This window comes from Suncus etruscus, chromosome 4 (genome assembly GCF_024139225.1).
Source record: "Suncus etruscus isolate mSunEtr1 chromosome 4, mSunEtr1.pri.cur, whole genome shotgun sequence".
Taxonomy (NCBI): domain Eukaryota; kingdom Metazoa; phylum Chordata; class Mammalia; order Eulipotyphla; family Soricidae; genus Suncus; species Suncus etruscus.
The window spans coordinates 99912234-99938917 of NC_064851.1; the positions used below are offsets into that span (position 1 = coordinate 99912234).

Genomic DNA, 26684 nt, shown 5'->3' on the forward strand with positions numbered 1-26684 from the left:
ATTTGCAGAGTTCTCCCTGGGGCTATTTTCTGGGACTTCCTTGCAGGGATCTCAGCAGTCCTCCTGGAATTTGGAACCAATCTCTAAGGGTCACCTGGAAACACAAAACTGGGAAAACAGTTTTAGTTGACCCAGCTTGGTCAAGTTCCTAGGATGCAGCTTTCTCATGATTAACGTTTTCCATGTGTAGGGCTTTAACAACTTGCAACGTGCTTTCTTTGGTGAACTGAAAAGTTCAGCTAAAAGAAGAAAGGAAAGACTCCTTCCTAGAAGGAGGGACTTTTTGAAAGGCCTTCCAAACTGAGGAATCCTAACGGGCCTGATCCTGGACGCTTGTCTGGGGAGAGGCTGGAAGGGGGCGGGCAGGGAAGTGTCCTCTTTCTCTCTGCACTCTCTGCGGCTGACCCAAAGCCTGTCTCCTCCTCTTCCCCAGCAGCTGCTGCTGCTCGCTCGGCTCAAAAGCCAGGACCAGGGGGCCAAGGCAGCAGCGTCTCCTCCGGGCTCTCGAGAAGTGCAACGGATCGGGGCCACAGCAATGCCAGGAGCTGCTGGGGTCCTCCTGGCCTGGCTCCTGAGCGGAGGCCTCGGGGGCGGCGAGGCGCTGCAGAGGGGGCTCTTCCAGAAGCACCAGCAAAGAGGTACAGTTGAGGCACGGATGTTGGATCGCATCTTTTATCTGGATAGGAGGTCGCGCGCCTATTCCTTAGATTCTGCCTGGGACAGCTTTTGGGCTGTGCCAGTGGGGAGAAGCACTAAGCTGGATGCTACTCATCACTATTCCCCAATTGGTGGTAGTGGGGCGGGGGGGTCCTTCCCTTCCCCACTAATTTCTCCCGAAATAAGAATTAGAAAGCATTTTCATTGTATATTTATTGTTGAGAAAAGTTGGGAGCAGTAGTAGAGCAGTAGTAGATACTGCAAACTGATCTCCAACATTTTACCAGAAGGCACTGAAAGAGTTGGGGGACCCCCCCCACCACTCAATCAAATTCTATCCTGGCAGAGGAAGGTTTTCTAAACTGTGGTTCTTCATGGAACTTTATGGAGGGTAGCTTTGTTTTCTAATTGTAACGGTTTGCAAACTCAAAAGGTATTTTTCTTTCAGGGGAAGAACTTCCTCAGTCTTAACTTTTCTCTGCCCGCGCCCTGTCAGAAGTATTTTATTAGAGTAAAATAATCTCCTCTTGCTTAAACACAGAAGAGACTTCTGTGTCATCTGTGTTTTAATTAAGACCACAGTGACCAAATATACACTTCAGGGGATGCTGGAAAACAGTTGTATTTAATGTAACCCAAATTATCCTCTTCAGAGAGTCTTAATGTTTATATGCATATCCTTCTGACTCTTGGGAGTCTTTGAAGGTTGCTTTATGATCATGAATTTTAAAAGGAGCACATGTGCAGCATTTTAAAACATAATTTATAGTGCGTTATTTCAACCAACATTTTTGGTACATTGGAAAGCATGTAAAGCATGTATCTATATGTATTGATATCTAATACATATAAGATTATATATATGTAAGATTTGGTTTCAACTACCAAATATTTACTTTAAGAATACAAATTCTGAAGGCATGTGGCACTAGAAAATTGTGATGAGGCCGATTATGTCAAAGTTTTGAAATGTACTTTTTCTTTCAGTTAACTGATTAACCATTTAAGCAATGTCTAAATTCTTTTACCTTTTCTTCTTATAAGGAATCATGTCTAACAGTACTCTTATTTTAAATGGGGGGGGGGTAGTAAATACCCCAAGCTTCTTCAATAGTAATAACTCTTTGATTAAAATTCTGAGAATAAAATGACCTTAAATTTACCATCTAACTTTTTTCTTCTATTTTTTTCTTCTTCTCTGAAAGATAACATGGGATCAGTATGACTTAATTAATAGAATTTATGAAGCAGTGATTTGGAGAACATTCCTGGCAGCTGATTTTTAAAAATACCACTATAAAATTAATCTAAATTAATTTTTTATAAAGGTCACTGTGCAGAGCTCAGCTCTGGTAGCCATTAGTGCTTGGGGACCATTAGGACATATGCTGAAGGGGCTATGTGGGACTGGGGATCAAACTCAAGAATTTGCATGGGCTGGGTATATGCTATCTCCCTGGGGCCACATATATTTTAATGAACACAGTATTTTAGTGAAGTAAGGCCACGAGGATGAGAGAATGAAGTCAGGAACTCAAGTCTTTCTGTTCATTGTTCACTGGGAAAGGAGCAGAAACTCAAAAACTTGTGAATGTTTCTGAGAATTGCCCTGATGCTTGCTCTTTCACTTCTCTGCCCTAAGATATGCCCCTCTTCATTACTACTCTTCCTTTCTTTCTGTCTCCCTCTCCCTTTCTCCTACCCCTCTCAAATTGTCTCTGGTGTCTAAGGGTCCAAGCATAAGATTGGGTGAATGATGAAGGGAGTCTATATTGTCATTCCATGGAGAGATCACAGAATGCTACTAGCTTTTAATAAATATTCATTTCTAGTTTGCTTTTTGAGCTACAACTAGCAATGCTCAGGTTCTACTCCTGACTTTGCACTCAGGGAATATTCTGGAAGGTTTAGGGGACCAGGACCTGATGGGGCACTTGGAATCCAACCTGGGTCGACTGCAAGTGCAAGACAAATACCCTACTTGGCCCTCTGCTCCTCTAAAAGTTATTTCATGCAAAACATCTATTATATACTATTTCTTTTCCTTATATATATAGTTTTATATTTTGCTTTATTTATAATGTTGTTATAGAGATGGTCACAAATGTTTTAAGACATTAATATTAAAATTATTTATAAAATGGGTTTGTTTTAAATTTTGTAATACTTTAAGTTTTATAGAACTTCAACAATTGAAAGGCATTTCATATATTTACTTATTATCTAATCTTTATCTATTGTAATTCTTTTTGAGCAAATTTCAATAATTGGAATAGCTGTGACTTAAGTTTATGTAATTGATTGTTTGCCATATCAAGCTACGCTCAGGACTTACTCCTGGCTTTGCACTCAGAGATCATTACAGAAGGACTTCGGGGACCATATGGAGTGCCAGGGGTTAAACCTTCCTAAGTTATCTGTGTGCAAGGCAAGCACCATACTTTTTATAAATTCCTATAGCCATCAAAAATTAATTTTAATAACTAAAAGTACTTTTATTATTTTTAAACTAAAGTTACTTTCTTTTGCTTCCAAGAATTAATTTCCTTTACTTGAGAAGCTGTATTTCTTCTTCAATATTGTCAAGTTATAAACCAACCTCTCAGTGAAGAGCATTGGTTTCACATGTTGACTAAAGAAGTGTTTTCTTGACTATATTCAGCAATTTTTTGATTATACTGACACTCAACTTTTTGACCAACCCTTCATTTTGCAGAACAAGTTTTGTTTTTCTTTAGAGCATGCAACCAATTTATTAAGAATGTTAACATGAAACAACTATGTTAAATATTGCAACAGAATTAGAAATTTATTCATATTATTTTTTTTCAAACTTTTTTCTTTGGAGTTGTATGTAGTTTAGTAGTATGTTCAATTGTGGTATGACTGACATTATTTAGCAATAATGAATTTCTTTAACTATATTAATACTAAAAAGTAGTAAAATGAGAAAGTCAATGTGATTCTGTGTTTCAACAAGGCAGTAGATTACAACTTTTCTTGATATTCTTGTGAATAAAAATGGAAATGAAAATGTAATGGTATGTAAAGTGAAGTTGTCTGAAAATAGTGTCACTAGCATTACCTAATAAATCAGGGCCAAACTGGAAAGACATTTTTGTTTGATTTGTCTTAGTAAAGACAATGAAAACTATAAAATTCAAGTTTATAACACAACTATAAGTTATACAAATTTAATTTAAGGTTCAATCACACCAATGAGAGATTTAGGAAGTTAAAAGATCTTTATTGTCTTGATCAAGAATGTAATCTAAGTAGGGTAGATTTTGTTGTTTGTATATAGATATTAAAATAATTTCATGGGCCATTTTCTAAAAATTTGATGTATCCTTTATTATATAAAAGTGAATACAAAAATGACAAAGAAAGTTTAATACAGGTATACATTGTGCCTGTCAGTCAGCACCTACAAAAAAAGAAAAACAAACAAAAACAACTCATGGATTCAGATGAGTTAGTTAAAAATATTTTTGGGTTCTTTATTGACAAATGGATATAAGCGCAAAGGAGAAGATCCAAATATATTTTCAGACGATGACTATTCCAGTAAAGATTTTTTTGAAAGTTTGTTATTTGAAAAACAATGGGAAAAATCCTTTCTAAATAAAGTTTAAACTTAGAGAATATAGCAAGGAGGAATAAAATGGGGGCTCTACTCTTTTAAACAGCACTCTATTCAGAATTGAATAGAAATAATCAGTTGTGTTACAAAAAATTTAGAAATGCCCACAGAGTGACAGGATGTGCAATTTGTGATCAATGATTTAAGATAAAATGGTTGTACAGAGAACTAAGACTCATCAAGTCTATGGTCCTCTTTGAAGTTCAAGGTTGTACATTAAAATTTTTTGGCATGCAAACCTGTATTTAAATCTTGAATTCTTATAAATATGTGAAGTGAACATTAGATGCATGAAGTGTGCACTTTAGATCATATCGGATATTTAAATTTAAGATATAAATAGGCAATCTTAGTACACTTTTGGCAAGAGCAAATTGTAAGGTTATGGAGATTGCTCCAAAAACTGAAAATTGAGCTCCCATATGACCCAGCTATTTCATTCCTAGGGATACACCCTAGGAACATAAAAATATAATACAAAAATACCTTCCTCACGCCTATATTTATTGTAGAGTTATTTACAATAGCCAGACTCTGGAAACAACCAAGATGCCATTCAATAGATGAATGGCTAAAGAAACTGTGGTACATATACAAAATGGAATATTCTGTAGCCGTCAGGAGAGATGAAGTTATGAAATTTTCCTATACATGGATATACATGGAATCTGTAATGCTGAGTGAAATAAGTCAGAGGGAGAGAGATAGATGCAGAATAGTCTCACTCATCTATGGGTTTTAAGAAAAATAAAAGACATTCTTGCAATAATTCTCAGAGACAAAGAGAGAAGGGCTGGAAGGTCCAGCTCACAACATGAAGTTCACCACAAAGAGTGATGAGTGCAGTTAGAGAACTAACTACACTCAGAACTATCCTAACAATGTGAATGAATGAGGGAAGTAGAAAGCCTGTCTAGAGTACAGGAGGGGGTTGGAGGAGGGGAGGAGGAAAATTTGGGACATTGGTGGTGGGATTCTTGCACTGGTGAAGGGGGGTATTCTTTACATGACTGAAACCCAACTAGAATCATATTTATAATCAAGGTGTTTAAATAAAATATTAATTTAAAAATAAAGAAGAAAGAAAAGAAAGAAGAAAAGAAAGAAAAAATAAAGGAAAGAAAGGAAGAAGAAAGGAAAGAAAAAATATAAACAAGAAAGAAAAGGTTTACATCCATTTCATACTACATGAGTGAAAACTTAATCATCTTGAAGGAAGCCAAAATGAAACTATGTGGAGAATATGGGTTTCAACTCAGGGAGTATGTGGTAAAAAGATCAGTGCTATTTACAATAGCCAGATTCTGGAAACAACCAAGATGCCCTTCAACAAATGAATGGCTAAAGAAACTGTGGTACATATTCACAATGGAATACTATGCAGCCATTGGGGAGACATGAAGTCATGAAATTTTCCTATATGTGGTTGTACATGGAATCTATTATGCTGAGTGAAATAAGTCAGAGGGAGAGAGATAGACACAGAATAGTCTCAGTCATATATGGGTTTTAAGAAAAATTAAGGACATTATTGTAATAATCCCCAGAGACAATAGAGATGAGGGCTGGAAGGACTGACTCACATAATGAAACTCACCACAAAGAATAGTGGTGCAGTGAGGGAAATAACTACACTAACAACTATCATGACAATCTTAATGAGTGAGAGAAGAGCGCCTTTCTCAAATTCAGGCAACGGTTGGGAAGGAGAGGAGGGCATTGGTGGTGGGAATGTTGCACTAGTGAAGGGGGGTGATAGGTTTATGACTGAAATTCAACTACAATCATGCTTGTAATCATGGTGCTTTAATAAAGATTTTGTATATTAAAAATTAATATGTATAAGCCATATCATATCAGTCACAAAATTGTAAAATACCTTATGTGATGAATGTAAGCTTACTTTTTAATTTATTTGATAACATTCTTTGGTCAAATCCAGTGATGCTCAGAAGTTACTCCTGGCTGCACTTAGGAATTCCTGGGGAGTCTTGAGGAGCCATATGATTATTTTGGATGCCTGAAATTAAAGCTAGGCTTGCAGCTTGCAGGGAAAGTGCTCTGGCTCCTACCTGACTTCTTTCTTTCTTTCTTTCTTTCTTTCTCTTTCTTTCTTTCTTCTTTTTCTTCTTTCTTTCTTTCTTTCTTTCTTTCTTTCTTTCTTCTTTCTTTCTTTCTTTCTTTCTTTCTTTCTTTCTTTCTTCTTTCTTTCTTTCTTTCTTTCTTTCTCTTTCTTTCTTTCTTTCTTTCTTTCTTTCTTTCTCTTTCTTTCTTTTTTTTTTCTTTCTTTCTTTCTTTCTTTCTTTCTTTCTTTCTTCCTTCCTTCTTCCTTCCTTCCTTCCTTCCTTCCTTCCTTCCTTCCTTCCTTCCTTCCTTCCTTCCTTCCTTCCTTCCTTCCTTCCTTCTCCTTCCTTCCTTCCTTCCTTCCTTCCTTCCTTCCTTCCTTCCTTCCTTCCTTCCTTCCTTCCTTCCTTCCTTCCTTCCTTCCTTCCTTTCTCCTGGCTAAGCGCTCAGAAATTGCCCCTGGCTTGTAGCGCTTGCAAAGCAGACACCTTACCTCTAGCGCCACCTCGCCAGTCCCTATCTGACTACTTTCAAGAGTATTTAATGTGACTTTGAATCTGCAGTTAAGTTGTGTGAGTTTGGGGAAGGATTTTTTTTTGATATATTTGTAAGTTTATGTTTATTTCACAAATTATAAGTAAAATTAATTAAGATTTTCTCTATAAATGTAAAATTAGTTCAGAACTGATAAATTGAGTGACCAAGACCATTAAACAATGACTATTGTAGTAAGTATGATAAACTATCAAAAGTTATATAATCTCATATATCTCATATATCAAAATTGAGTGCGATTTTTTAACTTATTCTTAAAATGTTCTATCCTAGAAATTTATGTAAAATAATGAACTGAACTGAATCAATACCAAGACTTGCTAGGATTATTTTTTTTTAAATGCATGTACTTTGTGAATTCTTGGTTCCTTAAATAGTGTTACACTAAAAATCTTCAGTTTGTCATTTAGATCTAGTTACTTTAAAACTTTCCAAAAGTTCTACCAAAGTGATTTCTGTAAAAATTGTAAATCTATATATAATGGGAAGGATATTATAACATTGGAAGATAAATTTCTTTTTTTTTGTTGTTGAAATTTTGAATGTCAACAATTCACATTGTAAGGAAGACTAAAAAGAGGCAGAGCACTCCAGTTTAATGAGTATAAAGAAGTCATTAGGCAATAAAATTTACATAAAAACTTGTGGAACCTTCTGTTGCTAAGATCATTTTGTGGCTCAGCTAGGCAGACATGTAATCTCAATGATCTTTTCTAATAAGTAAAAAGTCTCTAATGATTTCACCTTATAATTGTATTACTATAGCAATCACACACATAACATGTACACATATCTTTGGGATTGATTTCAAATTATAGAATTTTCTCATTTTCAAGCAGCTAATTGCCACTATTTTTCATAGTCACATATTGACTAAACACCTATTCTTTATTGAATAACAGATGGGCTGATCATTTCAACTTGGACTTCAGATTGATTCACTGTTCTTTCTTTTAATTTAAGTGGAATTATCAGTGAGCTGCAAAACAACTTACTTAAACTTACATAAGTTCTCATCTTTTCTATGTTTTTTTGTTTGTTTGTTTTTTTGTTTTTGGGTCACATCCAGCAGTGCTCAGGAGTTACTCCTGGCTCTATGCTCAGAAGTCATCCTGGTAGGCTCGGGGGTCCATATGGGATCCCGGGATTCGAACTGTGTCTGTCCTGTGTTGGCTGCGTGCAAGGCAAACGCCTTACTGCTGTCCTATCGCTTGGGTCCCTCCTTTAGAATTCTTTGACCAAAGTTCTGGACTACAGTAAGAGAAGTGGAACTCAGATCTAGTAGGGTCAAGAAAGAGTTGCTGGCTTTTTAAATCATAGAGTTCAAGATATATCAAATGTATACTTAATCCAAGTACTTATTTAAGTACCAAAGAGGCCATTATTACGTGGATGGACTATGGATAGAAGTTTCCAAACAGGGTAAGTGATGTGAGGATAATGACTATAATGATGACAGAGATAATATTGATATTGATAGTTTGTAATAATAATAAGTGAATCAATAGTAAGTGACTCATGATAATGTTCAGTTTGTAGTGGATACAAATATTGAAATTTTTAACATATTAGAATAAGGTTTGTGAATGAAAATTGTTCAGTGAGTAAAACAGAGCAAAAAATGTACCTATTCTTACAGAGTTTGTTCGAGTGGGGTAGAAATGGGGATAAAGAAATATTATTAATTTATAATAGCTGAGTATCATAACAATAATGTTGGATACAATGTGGTGTTTATTAAGATGCCAGAGTGAAGAGTTATTAGGAGTTCTAGAATTGAGAGAGGTTGGCTGCTATTTTATATAGTGTTGAAAGGTAGACCACACTGTGAAAATCGTACTTGAGTCAGTGGTTGACAGGCAAATGAACACTCTAGGCACAGGTAACAGATTCATAAGGCTGTGAAGCTGGAAGACAGTGGGATGGTTAAAGAAGTAATGAGAGATAGGATAATTATAAAGTCTGCCCTTTAAGTTATTCAAGAGAGAATTGCCTTACACATGACAGATAAGGTTTTATCCTTATACCACATAGAGTCTCCCATCAATGTTCTGTGTTGCCCTCAAACTCTAAAAGTTTGCCTTTTCATGTAAGTAGGTGAAGTGTCAATAGTTATTTAAAGTTATTTAAACGAATAACACAAAATTAGTATTTCTTTTCTTAAGCAACCTCAAATATAACAGACTAGCTTAAATGTGGGATTAATTTATATTTGTCTCTTGTACAAAGTTTCTATTGTAGAGCAATTTAAAGTGGCTTTATATTCCTTCTCAATAGTTTTATTGAGAAATACAAATGAGAGCTGTCAAACCTATTTTCTTTGACAGCTTAGTGTTGAACAATTAAAAGTCTACCAGTTGTCAAAACAATATATATGCTGGTCATTTCTATATAATCTTTTATTTTGTACTCAATGTATTTAGAAATATTCCACAAATGTCTTAAAGTAATTTCAACTAAAGTATATGATAAGGCAAAAAGAAGTTATTCTCATTCTATTCAACATGTATATGTGGGTTCCTTGGAACTATTTTTCATATTCCTTTCAATATAGAGCTAAAATTTAAGCACTATTATCAGGAAAATCACACAAAGACTTATTGACATGATGATTTCTTTTATAGAATAAATTTTGAAATGTTACCTATTCTTAAAATCAAAATTATTTTGTTTCAGTTCTAGTAACTTTTCAAAGGATCACAGTGAGTCTTACAGAAACGTTTGAAGTCAAATAATGTAATTTTGACTTGACTAAATTCTATCATTTAGCACAAAATTTAGATGAAAAAATTACATTTTTTTTCTTAGTGGCCTGCTTGTGAACAAATATAAGTATACAAGCTTTTTCTAGGAAATATAACTTTTAGGAAAGTAGGGCAAAATCACAGATCCTTCTAGTAATCGTCACTGAGAATTATTTTCTAAACATGTATTTGGCATACAATCTAAACTTAAATTGTAAACTAAAGCTAGATGTTTGCTTGTCAATGATAATGTTTACTTGTCAATGTATACATAATCAGTAAAAACTACTTCCTCCTATTATTTCAAATGGGATTTTAAGTGGAAAGCTTTATTTTGCTTTAGTTTTTATTTAGAAAACTATCAGAAGGTAGTCTATTACTGTCCTGTTACTAATAAAACTGGAGTTCTATGACAAGCCATATTTAATTAAAATAATATGATGGTCTATATGCAGTCTAAATGATGAAGGCCTGAGGAGTTATTTTGCATCTGATTGCTAGGAAAGGCATTTTTTTTTTGTTTTTTTTTTTTTTTTGTTTTTGGGCCACACCCAGCGGTGCTCAGGAGTTACTCCTGGCTGTCTGCTCAGAAATAGCTCCTGGCAGGCACGGGGGACCATATGGGACACCGGGATTCGAACCAACCACCTTTGGTCCTGAATCGGCTGCTTGCAAGGCAAACACCACTGTGCTATCTCTCCGGGCCCTAGGAAAGGCATCTTATGCAATGCTAGTAATGTCTCTTTGGAATGGTTCTCTGATTTAACTCCCAGACCAACCTGTCTCTTATGAACTAAAAAGCCCTTTATTTAACAGCATTAAATCCAGTACTTTAAATCTTGTAATAGCATCTAGTACACTTTGAATAGCTACAAATCCATTTCTAAGGTAATAAGAATTTCTTAGTAAGTTAATATAGTTGTCCACATTTTACAGAAGAAAAAGTTGCCTCACATTTTTCAAGAACAAACAAAAATTTTAATCCTAGTTATAGCAGTGGTCCTCAAACTATGGCCCGCGGGCCACATATTGTATTTGTATCTGTTTTGTTTCTTCATTGCAAAATAATATATATGAAGTGTGTGCATAAGAATTTGTTCATAAGTTTTGTTTTTACTATAGTCAGGCCCTCCAATTGTCTGAAGGACAGTGCACTGGCCCCCTGTTTAAAAAGTTTGAGGAACCCTGTTTTAGAGTTAGAAATTAGAGTATGTTCCTACTCCTGAGTCTATGAATAATAAAATGTCATACCTTTTATAATTTTAGAATCTGTTTATTAGAAAGTATAAAAGCATCATTTTTATTTCTGAATTATAGTACGATTGTAATTTGCTATTGCACATTCACTAGACATTATGAAAGAATAAATTAGCAAATCTATAGTTTTCAAGAGTATAATTTATATTTTAAATATGAAGATGCATTACTTAAACCGGCATGCAAAGTTGTTGAATAGTTGCCATTTGATTTACTTTTAAAAATTGTTAGAATTTAGTTTTAGAAAGCCAGTATAAAATAATAAAATTTAATCTAGCAATATAATTTGTACAAAAGCTTAGTTTCCTTGATATGTGATTAAGACCACAGAATAGGGCCACAGTGATATGAGAGAGGAGAAAGAGAGAGAGAAAGAGAGAGAGAGAGAAAGAGAGGGAGAGAGAGGGAGAGAGGGAGAGAGGAGTGAAGAGAAGAGAGAGGGAGAGAGGGAGGAGAGAGAGGAGGAAAGAGGAGGAGAGAGCCTTTCCAGTTTTGTGTGAGGAGTTTAAAAAACAAGGAGCATTTGTTAGAAGCTCTATAAAAGTCAAAGCATAGATGCATAAATTCAGCTTTATTGGAATATATGTAGTAGTATTTTCTATTGTGAAATAAAGCTCAGCCTACAATAAATACTCTTATTAACATATGCCTATTAATGCTTTTCATTTTGATGCATATTCTGCTTTGGAGATAACCTAGAATATGTGGACTGGGGAGATAACTACACTTACTAAATTCTTGATTTTTACCACCATTTTTTTTTTAAATTAAGAGCAAAAATCTGAATCAACAGTTTTGAACTTACTAACTTTCCTGTGTGAAAATATTTGGCAATCAATAAATATCTCTTTTGCTTTCTTCTTAGCACTGATTATAAATCTTAAAAATGATTTTTGCTATCATGACATAACCCTTTTTAAAAAAAGTTTCTTTGAATAGATTTTGAGACACTGTATATGACAATCATTTTATGGAGATGAAGAGAGATTGAAGAAGAATTCTGTCAAGGTCACACAGCCAGTTAGAAACAGAGATAGAAAGAAACACAAGTTTCTATAATTAGGTAATTGTTATGTTAGTAGTTCAATGTGAGAAGTGATTTAAACAGGCAACAGGATGGAAATGTTAGTAATACTTCACATGTAATATTTAAAGTATGATATCACATTTTAATAATATTTAATTATAGATTTTAAATGTATATTTAAATTATTATTTATTATTATTATTATTTGAAGATAGTATATTTTAATAAATGTCATGTGTTTAAAAATATGGCACATAATACTCTATAAAATTTATTATTATTTTCAGTCTATAAAACATATGTCCTTGTTGTCATCTACTTGGCACAGAATGACAAAATGGAAGTTAATTTCAAGATGTTCTTTACTGGAAAGACAAAACACAAAGTAGAAAAATCTCTTTATAGACCTTTTATTTGCATTCTTTATTAATGAAGGTTAATAGAAAATATTCTGCCAATTTGTATTGTGGTACTTTTCTAAAGTTTTCCTACTATGTATTGAATCTAATGCGTTACTAAAAATAAAAGAAAAATGTAAAGCTTTTTTTATTAATTCATTTATCAGCAAATCTCTAGGAAAACTGGATTTTATAAACACAGTAATATTAAATTTTAAGAAAATTGTAGACAAAAACATCTAGGTATTTTAATTATTCTAAAAGTTTCAGTCATATCCAGTATAAACTTACAAAAATTAAACGTTTCTTTCTAATATATAAGAAAAATGTCTTTTCAGTATTAGCATGTTACAAAAATTATAGCATGAGAGTTTAGTAGGTAATTTTTGTTTTGAAATAAAAACTTTCATCTAAATTTGAGAATATACTATTTAATTCTATCTCAGAACATTGTTTTCAGAGTTGTTACATGTGCCATACAAATGAAATATAAAAATTATCTAATAAATAGCAAGTTTGGTCAAGGAAATTATTAGTTTAAGTTTTGTTTTATTCTTTTTATTTTGCTTTATTTATTTATTTATTTATTTATAGTTTTCAGAGTTGTTACATGTGCCATACAAATGAAATATAAAAATTATCTAATAAATAGCAGTTTGGTCAAGGAAATTATTAGTTTAAGTTTTGTTTTATTCTTTTTATTTTGCTTTATTTTTATTGGTTTGTGGGACACTTTTGGCAATGCTCAGAGTTCACTCCTGGAGGTACTCTGAGATGATATTATAATTGGAATCAAATCTGGGTCATCCTTATGCAAGGCAAGTGGACCGATTCCTTTGATCTTCATACCTTTTATTTTATCTCATGATACACTTAATTTTTCTATAGTGAGAACTATGCTTTTTATCTTATTAACTTATAGAACTTATGCCATAGAACTATTTTACTTTATTTTTGTATTCCCACTTTATTACCTAGCCCTGTCTACTCTCTTTTTCAGAAAATATTCAACTATTAATACCCCATTTATTAATTATTTTATTTGTTTATAAATTTTCTCCAATAGTGTTTCATGCATGAATGCCATCATCTAATACTAATTTTTCCTTGTATCGTTTTTGTCTTACATATTTTTATAAAACTATGTTTTGCTGTGACAAATTTCCAACTTTAAATTTAAAAAATATTTTAATTTTTTATCCTGCCATCTGTGCTCAGACACTCCAATTGTTTCCATATTCTAGTTATAACAATAGTAACTAAATTATTTTTGTATTCTTTGAGAGTTAACCAAAAATGGAATTCCTAGATCATAAGGCAGATCTATATTTAACTTCAAATGGAATCTTTATATCCTTTTCCAAAATGGTTGCTCATACTTACATTCATAGCCATGATGCAGGAGGGCTCCTTCCACTCCACCCACACTCAAACATGTTCTGATTGCTGCTTTTGGGGTCAGCCAGTCTTACAAGTATGAAATGATATATTGTGGTCTTTATTTTTTTGCACCAGGGCGGAGGGGCACCTATTGGTGCTCTGGGTTTATACTCACAATTTATTTCTGTGGTGCTTGGGGGATGATATGGGAGCCAATGATCCAACTTGGGTCCACCTTGTGCAAGGCAAGTACCCTACCTTCTGTGCTATCTCTCCAGCTCTTTAATTGTGAAATTATTATTATTATTATTATTATTATAATCATCATTATTTTTATTTTTGGGTCATTCCTGGCTCTGTGCTCAGAAATTATTCCTGGCAGGCTCGGGGGATTATATGGGATTCTGGGATTTGAACCACTGTCAGTCCTGGGTCAGCTGCATACAAGGCAAATGCCCTACTGATATTCTATCTCTCGGGCCCCATCTTTGTGAACTTAATGTTCATTTTACTACCAATCAGGGATAATGAAAAATTTTTGTATACCTGTTTTTCTGTATGTCCTTTTGGATAAGGTATCTAATATAATCTTTTTTTTTTTGAATTTGTTTGTTTTTAACATCTTGTGTTTTCTGTTCTATGTATCTTTCACTTTGTTAAATTTAATCATAGTTACTGATTTTTTTGGATGCAGTTGTAAGTGTGGTACACCTTAATTTATGTGTATCATTTTTTGTTGTTATATAGGATTGCAACAAATTTTGTTTTACTCCACCCATTAATTGACTCTATTATATATGCTCATTGCAAGAGCATCTCCTGGCCCCATTTCAATAAAGCGGTGAGTTGGTCAATACCTAGGTCAGGCAATGCAGTGCTACTTATGATTAGTCCTGTACATATATTATGTGTATGTATGTATGTGTATGTCCATATGTATACTGTGCTTCAGGACCACTAGGGCTATACTTTGTACTCCGTGATTATGTTTCTGGGGCTAGAACTTTATTTCATGCATATGTAAAGTTTGTATCCCTGGCCAATTTGCAGTGAAAATATTTATTATTTTCTCAATCTAATCATATCATCTGTAACTAATGCTAGTTCCATTTTTTTCTTCCAATCTGTGTTTATTTTGTGTTATCTAATTACTTTAACACCTCAGACATTAAAAAATAGAGTAACTGGCTTTTCCTTGTTCTTGATTTTAAATAAAAGTTTTGACTTTAACCATTGAGAAAAGGATTAGTTGTCGGTTTAGTAAATAACTATTATCATAATTAGCTTTATTCCTTCTATTTTCATTTTGCATTTTAAGTGAATATTGTCAATGTTTTCTGACAAATGTTTTCTGCACATATATTGGTATATAACTTTTTTTTCTTGTATTTGTGTAAGTGTATCATATTGGCTGACTTGCATATATTGTTTTTTTGGCCACACATGGTGACTCTCAAAGATTACTCCTGGCTATGCACTTAGAAATTGCTCCTGTCTTGGGGGACCATATGGGATGCCAGGGGATTGAACTGCTGTCTGTCCTAGGCTAGCTCACGCAAAACAGATGCCTTACCGCTTGCGCCACTGCTCTGTCCCCTACAGCTATATTTTTGATGATGGAATATCCTCTGATATTGTTTAGACACTTGCAAGACCTTAATCTCTGTACTAAATCATTGGCTTCTTTTTTCGTTTTGCAATCAGGAATGTTTGCAACTAACTAATGTTAGTTGTTTGACTTATAGAAACTATTTAGGAGTATTCATTCTCTGTTGAGCTTTTTTAGAGGTAACATGAAAATAGGTTCACACTTTTTTTCTTATTTTGGTCCTGGAGATATGGTCAGTGGTATCTGCCTTTGTATGTATGGGCCCTAGGCTTTATATACACTGAATATAGAAATTAATAGAACATATAGAACATTGTTGGGAAAAATCTATTGGTAAAACCATCTGGCTCAACAATTTTATTTATTAGGAGCTTTTTAGTGTTTATTATTATTTCTATTCCAATATCCATACTTAGGATGATTCAGGTGTTTATTCCTTTTCTTATTTCAATCTGGATAGATTACATTTCATTGAACATTATGCTTTTAGATTTCTCTAATAGAATATTTATTTTGTCATATAATTTGTACATATTTTATACACTGAATTAAAACACACTATATATGATCTGAATTATGACTCAAAGAAACTACTATTAATTTACATAGTTGTATAGAAGAGTACTGTTTTAGCATTATTATTTGATTTTATGGTTACTTTTTATTTTTGAAATTATTTGAAAATGTCATAGTCTACAACTATTACATAAAATGAAAAACAATGTATAAATGTTTATAGTGTATTTATGGGAACTTTATCAAACAATAAGTCTGGTAAGCATCTATTATAATTAAACTGCAATTAGAGCTTTCTTTTGAAATACTTTTTTTGGTTGTTATTTTATATATTATGTAAGAGCCCTGAAGTAAAATTTGAGTTCTTGTATAGTAATCGCCTTGGGTAGAACTTGAGAACCTTTCAACTTGTTTACTTAAAGAAGGTAGATTTACAGGAGGCAACTGAGTGATTCATTTTCTGTAATGGGGGTGGTGGTCCAAATAAATCTGAGAGGAACCTCTGTGACTCTTTATCCATAGAAGGTCTCAGAAATAGGAATACAACCACTGCTTTATATTTTTAAAGTTTTATTTGTTTTAACTCAGAGAGGTTCTTCCAACACCAGACTCAAGAAAAAAATTGTCATCGAATAGTCTTAAAGATGTAAGAGCCACCATTTCCTTGACTGAATTTTAAACTCTCCACTTTGATGAAGAGATATTTTAATCAAGGTCATCTACTTGGTTGTTGTTAAACTCTGACATAATTATTCTCTCTCGCTTTTAAATTTTTTCTGCTCTTTCCTGTCTGAAAGGAAAAGTCAGAGTCAATAACTACTTCAAGAGAATTTTTTATTTCATCATGCTGCCCACACTCTTAGTTCTTCAGTTTGGTGTGGGATATCCTGTTTGTTACAGTAACAGATTAGCCCTTGAGAACAGCCTTAATAAGTATAGATTCCATAGTAAATTAATTTAGTAATTCATTTTCCTTTGTCTCTGTCTCCTGAGATAAGAATGTATGAAGGCTAGATTTCTCACTGAGATCCTTAGTATTATTGCCAGGTCCAAAACCAGACATATTAGCATAAAATATGTTGTGCAACATCTGGAAGCCAGAATATAATAAGCATTGTTAATTTAGTTAAATAAAAAGACATCTGTTTAAGATTAGCTTTCTTGTATTATGTGTGGGAGTTAAGAGAATAATGTCACTTTACCAAGTTGGATGTGGCTTATTTTTGGTTATATCTAAATTTAACTGATGGAAAAATGAGTAAAATTAAACAAAACACACTTTCATATTTTTAGGGGGGAATTAAACAAGACATACTTTCATATTTTTAGTGGGGGTTTTGGGCCACTATTGGCAATACTCAGGGACAACTGGCTCTGCAGTCAGGAATTACTCCTGCTGGTACTCAGGGGTCTATATGAGATGCTTGGGATAAAACCAAAGTTGCTTGTATGCACAGTACACAGTCAACCCACTATACTATATATAGGGCCAGATTTATATATATGCATATATATTTAATTTTTATTGTATCCAAAGTGAGTTACAAATCTTTCACAGTAATATTTAAGGTACACAGTGACAATGAATAAGGGGCATTCCCACCACCAGTGTTGTCCTCCTTCCATCCCTTTTCCCAGCATTTGTCCCACTTCTCTCTTCTTTACCACCCAGGATGCTAGTGTAAATGATCCCCACTTGTACAGCTTGTTGTAGATTGGCTATTAATTCTGTTATTGTTTTTGGGTTCGTTGTCCAAGTCTGATCATTTTTTTATTTCCACTAAATGTTCATATGACTGTCTAGTTCTGGTACTGTCCATTCTCCCCCTTCAAATTATGAGGCTGAGCAAGATGATTTTAGTAATGTGGTTCTATTGGAAGTATACAAAATGAAAAGGGGAAGAAGAAAATAAAGAAAAAAAACTAGAAGAAATTGTATAGGTTTTATAAATATGAATTTAGAAGAAAAAAGGAAAAGGGGGAAAAGGCAACAAAACAAACAGCACAAGAGAAAAAGAGAAAAAAGAAAGAAAAAAATGAAGCCATCACAACAAAAATACAAAAAAAAGCAAATAAAGAACAAACAAACAAAAAAAACCCAGCAACTATGAAAGACAAGCATAAAAAGGACAAAAGAGCAAGAAAAAAATACACAAACACCCACACATACAAAAAACATCAGATTTATATATTTTAAATTGGGAGTTAGTTGACAAGTACACAATGAAATAATGATAAAAAGTTTAGAAATAGTTTAACTTCCAAAATCTTTTTAATCTATGAGTTATATTCTGGTCATACTTTACTGTAGTATAAATAAAACAGACCGAGTAATAAATAAATATAGATATAAAAATTGTTATTTTCAAATTTGTCTCTATGTAGCCATTCTTTAGAGTTCTGGCTGAAAGAATGCAGTTCAGTGACTGCTGTTTTTTAATTGCTTAATTAATTAATTTTTGTTTTTTGAACCACACAAGGTGACTCTCAGGATTTACTCCTGGCTATGCATAGAGAAATTGCTCCTGGCTCGAGGGACCACATGGGACGCTGGGGATCGAATCTAGATCCGTCCTGGGTCAGCAGTGTGCAAGGCAAACGCCCTACCTCTGTGCTATTGCTTTGCCCCTACTACTGTTTTGGTTGGTTGGTTTTTGGGTCACACCGGCATCACTCAGGGTTACTCTTGGTCTCTGCTCTCAGAAATTGTTCCTGGCAGACACGGAGGACCATATGGGATGCGGGGATTTGAACCCCATCCATCCTGGATCGCTGCTTGCAAGGCAAATGCCCTACTGCTGTGCTATCCCTCCGGCCCCTACTGCAGTTGTTTTATTTTTTTTTTTTAGCAATATTTATTTTGGCCAATTAGGTATTTATAGGTAGAAATATCATTTTTTCCCTTTGTTTTGGCCCACACATGGTGGTACTTATAACTTCTTTCTGGCTCTGCACTAAAATTAACTCCTGCAAGGTGTCCAGGAGACCTGGGATTAAACTCAGGTTGGCTGTGTTCAAGGAAAATGCCCTACCAGCCATACTATTGCTCTGGCCCCTTCAGATTATTTTTTCAAAAATAATTTGTAAATTAATTTTAACCTCATTTATTTAAACCTCACAAGATTTAACCATTTTTTATACTATTGAAGATGTAAGTCATAAGTCTCTTGTTTGTTCTCTTTCAACCATTTCTGATTTCTCTGAGCTTGTTTATTACTCAGGTTATCATTATATTGCTGAGGAAAGTTTTTTTTAGGCACAGATATTTACTCTATGATAAAACGCACAATATCCTCTTTGAATCTCTTTTTGATGTATAGTTTACAGATAATATAACTCATGCGTAGATTGATATAGATCAGTGACATCAAACACGTAGACTCAGCTAACATGTTCACTCTAAACAAGAAATAGAACATTTCTCTCTCCTCAGAAAGACCATGTTGGTTCTTTGCAGTCTCCTACACAGCCCACCATTTTATTGAACTAGTTTATCTGTTCTAGAATTTTCTTTATATGAATTATTAATTATTGTTTTGTGCAGGTGGAGGGAGCCTTTCAAACAGTACTCAGGAAGCCCCGAGAATCTCATAAGGGTTCAAGATCAGGTGCTGCTCAGGCCCTTTTGTACTGGGTCAAATAGCCAATGTGGTGCTTGGAGGGCCACCTAGTGTCTGATATAGAGCAGATATCAGGCAGCAACAACCATCCACATCTTAATCCTGTACTCCGTTGTATGTATATTTTTAAATTTCCTGTGTTTTATTCAGATTACTGTCTATAAAAATTATGTCTATAAAGTTCAGATTAATGTCTCTAAAATCACCTACACTTTTATGTTAATTGATGCTTAGTTGTTAAAGCTTTCTAATATATGATGTATTTCACTATATTTATTTATTTGTCTATTTATTTGTCCCACACCTGAATGTATTCAAGGCTTTTTCCTGCTTTTATACTCAGGGATTATTCCTGGCAGAGTTGGGAGACTGATTATATGGGGTGCTGGGGATCAAACCTAGGTCAGCTGTATGCAATGCAAATGCCCTATCCAATATCTCTGGCCCTTTTTCAGTTTATAATCTTACATTTATTGGCGACAATAAATTGTTTTCAGTGCTTGGCAGTCATGAATAAATTTGTGAGATGTAAGAAATGTACAGGTTTTCTATACTTAAATATTTTATATCTTATATTTATCTAGAAGTAAACTTTCTCAGATAACATGTCTAATTTTAAAAGTCTTGGGCATATTGTTTTTCAAAATGCTTTTTGCAAATTATTTTGCCAAACCAAAGGCATGCTTTTAACCTTTCATTGTTTACTTAATTCTGACAATATCAAGGTTTGTCAAGCCAAAGGATTAAGGATAATAACATGATTGTTTGTTCTTTACTCCTTTATTTTTTCTTTTTTAATTTATAAAATTAAAAAAATGAAGATAAAAATCTTCCTCTATATGGAAAAATTGTAGTGGTTTTTTGTCCTATGTAATATTTCTAGAAAACTCTCCAGGAGAACACATGCATAGTAAATATTCTGTCCAACTTTAAAGCAGGCTATTGATATTCATTTAAATAAATAAATAAAAAACATGATATTAATTTAAAACCAGTTGATATTAATTTTAATTTTGATATGCTTTTAAAATCATTATTATTCATGTGATATGTAATGAATAACACAATATTATAATAATGAAGTAAAAAGATTTCAGTTTGTTGATTAAGTGACAATATTTTGTGTGCAAAGATTTTCTATAGTGATTGTATAAAAACGAGCAAAAAATAAATTCCTCCATATTTATATTATAGAGAAAATAAATACATATGTATTCTGAGATTAAGGTAGTATGTGAAGAGGTTTATCTTGAAGTTAATTAGGAGAATTGGAAGGATTGCCATCTCTGAGTTAGGGCAATTTTTACAGAGGAGATGGAATGTAGCTGAGTCTAATAGAAAAGAATTTTGATGGGCAGATGAGGAAATGAAGAGGTCAGGAGAGGACATGAAGATTATAGAATATGGTTCATCAGAGGGACAGGTAAGTAAAATAGGGTTGATGGTCTGGTAAAGAAAGGATTAACTTTAGGTTTTCTTATTAGCAAAGACAAAGGTTAGTTTGTGATGAGAGAAAGGTAGCTCTTTAATTTCAAAATTAAAATTTGAAAATGAATTCACTTTGAGGGATTATAAAAACTAAAGGTCAATTTTAGTAGGTTACTAAAAATACAGAATAGTCTTTGACTTTGATCAAGTCTGGAAGCTGTGGGAAAAAGGTCATCAATTTACGTGCATTTTTAAGCAATGGGAAGTGTTTTTTTATGTTTTAACTTTTATATCTATAGTAGTTTCAAATTTGATACTTTATCCAAAAATCACTGCATCATTGGTTCTACCAATTATAATAATTTATTTAACTGTTCTACTTTTTATTTAATTAAGATAATTTTTGAAGAGAAAAGATTATTTTTATTCTTTCTAGGCTTTTTTTGTTGTGATTTTCAATCTGATAAACATTTTTATGTATTTATGTATTTTTATGTATTTATGCTAGCTAATTATATCAGGAATTGAGATAAACTAATAATTTAGTTTTATTTATTATTTTTGGGGGGAAGGGCTCCCAAGCATGCTTAGGTAACCTGAGGGATGGAGACTCATTATTAGAGATGATTTAATACAATAGTCTCTTTTAAATCGTACACTTTTTAATTATAGCAACATAACAACTGGAACTTACACCTCTATCTCTGAAATATGATTTGTGGGCATGTTTAATTTAATTCTATAACTTCTGTAACAAAGAAATAAGAGAAAAGCTCTTAGGTTATGTTAGAGGTGCTTACAAATTATAAAATACATTCAAATACATTAGACATAAACATATTTTATGTCATAAAATTACCTCACACATAGTTCATCTAAAATGAGTTTATGATTGAGATTTGTGTGCAGTAGAACATTCGTCCATTATATATACTATATGTGATTTTAATAACACAGCCTGTCTTACCCATCTTCTATGAATAGTATTTGTGCAATAAATGTAGTTTTCCTCTTGTATTGAGAGGAAAAATATATAGCAGATGTAGAGCAAAAATAAAATGGAGGTTTGGGATGTGTACATGTAGTTTGGCAGTGGTAAGGCCCTAATTAGTAGAGCAGTCTCTCAAAGTAACACCTACAACAACATCTACCACAAAACAAACAAACAAAATAGAAGTTTAGACAGGGCCCTTTTAATAGTTTTGAAGTAGTGTGCCCAACTTGTAAGTGTAAGGCTAGGAATTGGATTTTTGATGTCAACTCACATGCCCAAGTGCATCACCAGTAGCCTTACTGTGAGATATAGCTGACATTTCAGTGAAGCATGTGGATCATACGTTAGTGTGCATTGCAGTCAAAGCTTGTGCAATCACCACAAAAAAAAGTGTACCAACCTCAGTGAACATCACACTCTGGCATGTAAGGAGCACTGTGACCAAATTCGTGAAATCACATTCATCACAAACACAGCATAAAAGAAAAGGACAGGAAAATAAACAAATAAATAAATATTAAAAATAAAATAATTGTGGGAAAATGGAAAGGAGAAAATTTGAAAAGAAAACAAAATTATTATGATCACAAACTTGAAGAAAAAAAGTGAGGTCACTCACCTTTTTTCTTCAAGTTTGTGATCATAATAATTTCTAACCCAAATATGATAACAGAGGAAAGAATTTCATTTCTATTTTTAAAATAGTTTTGTGCAGTTCAAGGTTTTAGTCTATTGTTTTATTGCCACAAATCTCAAGTACAACATGGTTTGAGAATGTTATATTAATTTGATATTTCAAACAAATGATTGTATTAATGGACTTCTGTAAAAAGGCTGCTTAAATAGTATTTAAGTTTCTTTGATTTCGAACTTTAATAACCAATTCTTTTTTAAAGATGTGGATGTTAAATTAGCAAACAAAATGTGACATGAGTTTAAAATAAACACTATCTTTAATAAGAATTTACTTGTATTATTTAACTGTGTAATGATCTTTAAAATATGTATGCACATAATTCTTCAATTTTAACACAACTCTCATTGTCAGTACATCCTTGTTACAAACACACCTAGCTTTGACATAGCTATGCTCTCATCAAAAGAGGAATTTGTTTTAACTTTGTTACAATTGAAAAGTTGCATTGGTGAAAGGGGTTTGCATTTTATGACTGAAATTTACTTAATAATGTTTGTAACCATGGTGTTTAAAAAAAGAAATTATAAAAAAGTAATGAAAAGAAAAGATGTGCCACCTACAAAAGAATCAATCAGGTTTCATGGGCCCCATGAAATAATAATAATTAATAATAATATCCCATGAAATGATAACATAGTTCTTACATTTAAACCTGATGATCACAAATTTTCTAAAGTACATGAGTTATTAAATCGTATTGATAATTATTTGATTTATTGCTATTTGCCAAATAGGCTTTAATTTAAAATGTCTAAAAGGTTATCTTAAAACTTATTGGATGTTATATTATACAGAATATTTAGAATTTTAAATTTAGTATAAAGCCAAAAATACTTTTGCAGCTTTTTACTTTACTAAAGACAATAATGATTTTTAACAAAATGTAACTTAGTTTACATGATCGATTTTGAATAATAAAACACTAAGAATAATTAGCTAGATGCATTTATTAATTGCTGTACTTGGACCTATTTGATGCTTGGCTCTGTTGGGTAATAAGGATAAAGTTATGTAGGAAAACAGTTATTTTAATTTTTAATACTTTGCTTTTCTTGGAATTTTTCCTAAATATCATGGCTGTGTACTCATTGTTTGGCCAAGTGCTGAAAACCAACATATATTTGCCTCTGCCAAAATATTTTGTAAATATTCCAACCAGATACTTAAATGAATAAGAAAGGAAAACAAAAATATTGCTTTTCTTAAAAACACACACACATATATGGTCACATGCATACTTCCTCTCGTTTAATTGCATGTATGCTTTTTTAAATTAGTTTGTGTTTGACTTTGAAAAGTGATGGGAAATTCTACTCAGAATACTTCTGCACTTCTTTGTATTTTGTGAAATAGTGGAGTAAACAGTTTCAATTGTGTAGGATAAGAACAGCCCACTGAATACTGCTTAAAAGCAGTTTACCACAAGCCAGTTATAATGTCAGAAACATCGGAACCTTTTCTTTTCTTCTCTATTTGAATAATGATAAATGCCTTCACGCTGTGTGAACACGATTATAGTGTGTTTCTCTGCAGGTAAACTTGGCAGTGTCTTATATAACTCTACTCAATGGGAATATTACTTAAACAGTGTGAAATACATTGTCTGACAAGAATTGTATCACAATTTAGAATGATGTTTATGCAAGTAGATAGTCTGCCAGTTATTTGCAGTTTAAATAAATGGACCTCTGAGGCTACTGGATAACATTGAAGTCTTTATTTGAATAGTTGTAGTGAAAACTATGATAGTTCTTCACAGACTAATAATGAAAGCTTGATCATTTGACAAAGTTTATCAATAAATGAGGAAACTTGACCAATCTTATTTGCAATATATGATATATTATATAGCTACTTGGACACAGTTCTTTCAATTGGGTAAATAATAATTTTCACTGGGATTTCACTGAAATTTCTATGATGCTTCATTGTATATCTCTAGTGTCTGATCAGCTATCTGTTATTGGCTACACTGAATTATTCTTTAATTCCATGCTGTTTTTATTGCTGCTAGTTTGTGACCATCCATCTCCCTTGATGATTATAAACCTACTATTTTTTTCTTTTTTCAATAGTAGTTTCATGATCCTAAGTGGGTAGCATAATAGACAGGTAACCAAAAGACTATTTGGTTACAGGAGTGGAAGGTTCTTAGAGTTATAGGATGTTTTTAAAAATAAATTTTTATGTAATGACTTCATAGGTCTTTCAAAATAAACATGAAAATCAAGGAACACAAGTGTAGATACCAGTTTGGGCAACTTAACTTATTGGTATTTGAATCACTGAGCTCCAGTTTATTAACAGATAAGATTAACTATGATATTACTTGTAAAATGTACTGTGCAGTGCACTTATAATTAAGCATGTCAATAATAAAATTTCAAAGAATCTCACTATTCTGATTATGCTTCAATAAAATAATGGCATGTCTTTTGTTTTGTTTTAGATTTTGGTCCATACAAGTGGAAATAACTCCCAAATTCCCAGTTGGCATTTATAATTTTCCTTCCCTTAACTTTTTTATGTATTCAGTTTTTGCTTTTCAAGTTAAAATATGTTTGGATTCACCTTCAACATCTTTTCCTAATGGTGTGATATTTATACATGAGACAAGTAGATGCTTAGGAAATAGTGCACAAATTGAAGTAGGTGCATAGTGTTAATCATGAATCTGATCAACCCATGAATTTTAGGATGGTTGACTTCCAACTCCTTTTCATGTAAAGTTGAAAATGTGTAACCATTTTGTCAAATTTCTTTTTAAATAATAATTAATTTTGTAAATCCAAGAGTATGATAGGATTGGATCTTATAGTGTAGGTTTGTGAAGTCAAAACTTAGAATTCATTTACTCTTCTATAATCTTACCTAATGTCCTTCCTCCATCCCTCCTTCCTTCCTTTCTTCCCTTTTTATTTCTTCTTTCTCTTTCCTTCTCTTTCTTTCTTTCTTTCTTTCTTTCTTTCTTTCTTTCTTTCTTTCTTTCTTTCTTTCTTTCTTTCTTTCTTTCTTTCTTTCTTTCTTTCTTTCTTTCTTTCTTTCTTTCTTTCTTTCTTTCTTTCTTTCTTTCTTCCTTCCTTCCTTCCTTCCTTCCTTCCTTCCTTCCTTCCTTCCTTCCTTCCTTCCTTCCTTCCTTCCTTCCTTCCTTCCTTCCTTCCTTCCTTCCTTCCTTCCTTCCTTCCTTCCTTCCTTCCTTCCTTCCTTCCTTCCTTCCTTCCTTCCTTCCTTCTTTCTTTCTTTCTTTCTTTCTTTCTTTCTTTCTTTCTTTCTTTCTTTCTTTGCTTCTACTTACTTTGCTTCTACTTTCTTTTTCTTTCTTTCTTGGAAGACACTGGTGGTGGGATTGTTGCTGAAACATAGCATGTATAAATCCAATTATGAATAACTTTTGAAAATGTGTTTTAATAAAAACTTAACAAAATAAAAATACTGATGATAAAAATGTAAATATGTTTATTATTATTAAAGTAGAAACTATAAAATGTCCCTCCCCTAAAGATGAAAAATTTCCCATTATTCCACAGCAACATTGGTATATTGTTTTATAGATTTGTAAAGCAAAATAAAACAAACCTTCCATAACTTTTGGGCCATTTTCTATGTGTAAGAGATAATTATTTTATTGCCCTATTTTTTATTAGCTTCTGCTGGAAAAGATGAAACCCTTACTTGCTTCAGGATTTATATAAAATTTTATCAGTCTAGGTGAAGGAAATGAGAAGAACTTGACATTAATACCAGCTGTTCTCTATAAAATTTTATTTCCATCAAAACCTTTTTTGTTGTTGTTGTTTTTGGGCCACACCCGTTGATGCTCAGGGGTTACTCCTGGCTATCACTCAGAAATTGCTCCTGGCTTGGGGGACCAAATGGGACTCCAGGGTCAAATCGTGGTCCATCCTAGGCTAGTGCCTACCACTTGTGCCACTGCTCTGGCCCCTCAAAACCTTTATTAAAATAATTTGTATGCAATAAAATTTTATTTTATTAAAATAATTTTATGTGTAATAAATTTTTCTTGTCTTTTATTTTCATATTATTAATGTACTTTATTTGTTTTGGTGATCTCTATTTAATTAAATCTCATATAGT

General features: G+C 32.8%; 1 protein-coding gene across 1 annotated transcript in view; it reads left to right on the top strand.

Moving 5' to 3' along the window:
• Positions 1 to 513: 513 nt before the first annotated feature.
• LAMA2 (laminin subunit alpha 2) overlaps positions 514 to 26684 on the top strand; it is a 660685-nt gene continuing 634514 nt past the window's right edge. The window contains exon 1 of the mRNA XM_049771159.1: positions 514 to 638. Coding sequence (XP_049627116.1) covers positions 536 to 638 — 103 coding nt within the window. The 5' untranslated portion in view covers positions 514 to 535. The remainder of the gene's footprint in view (positions 639 to 26684) is intronic.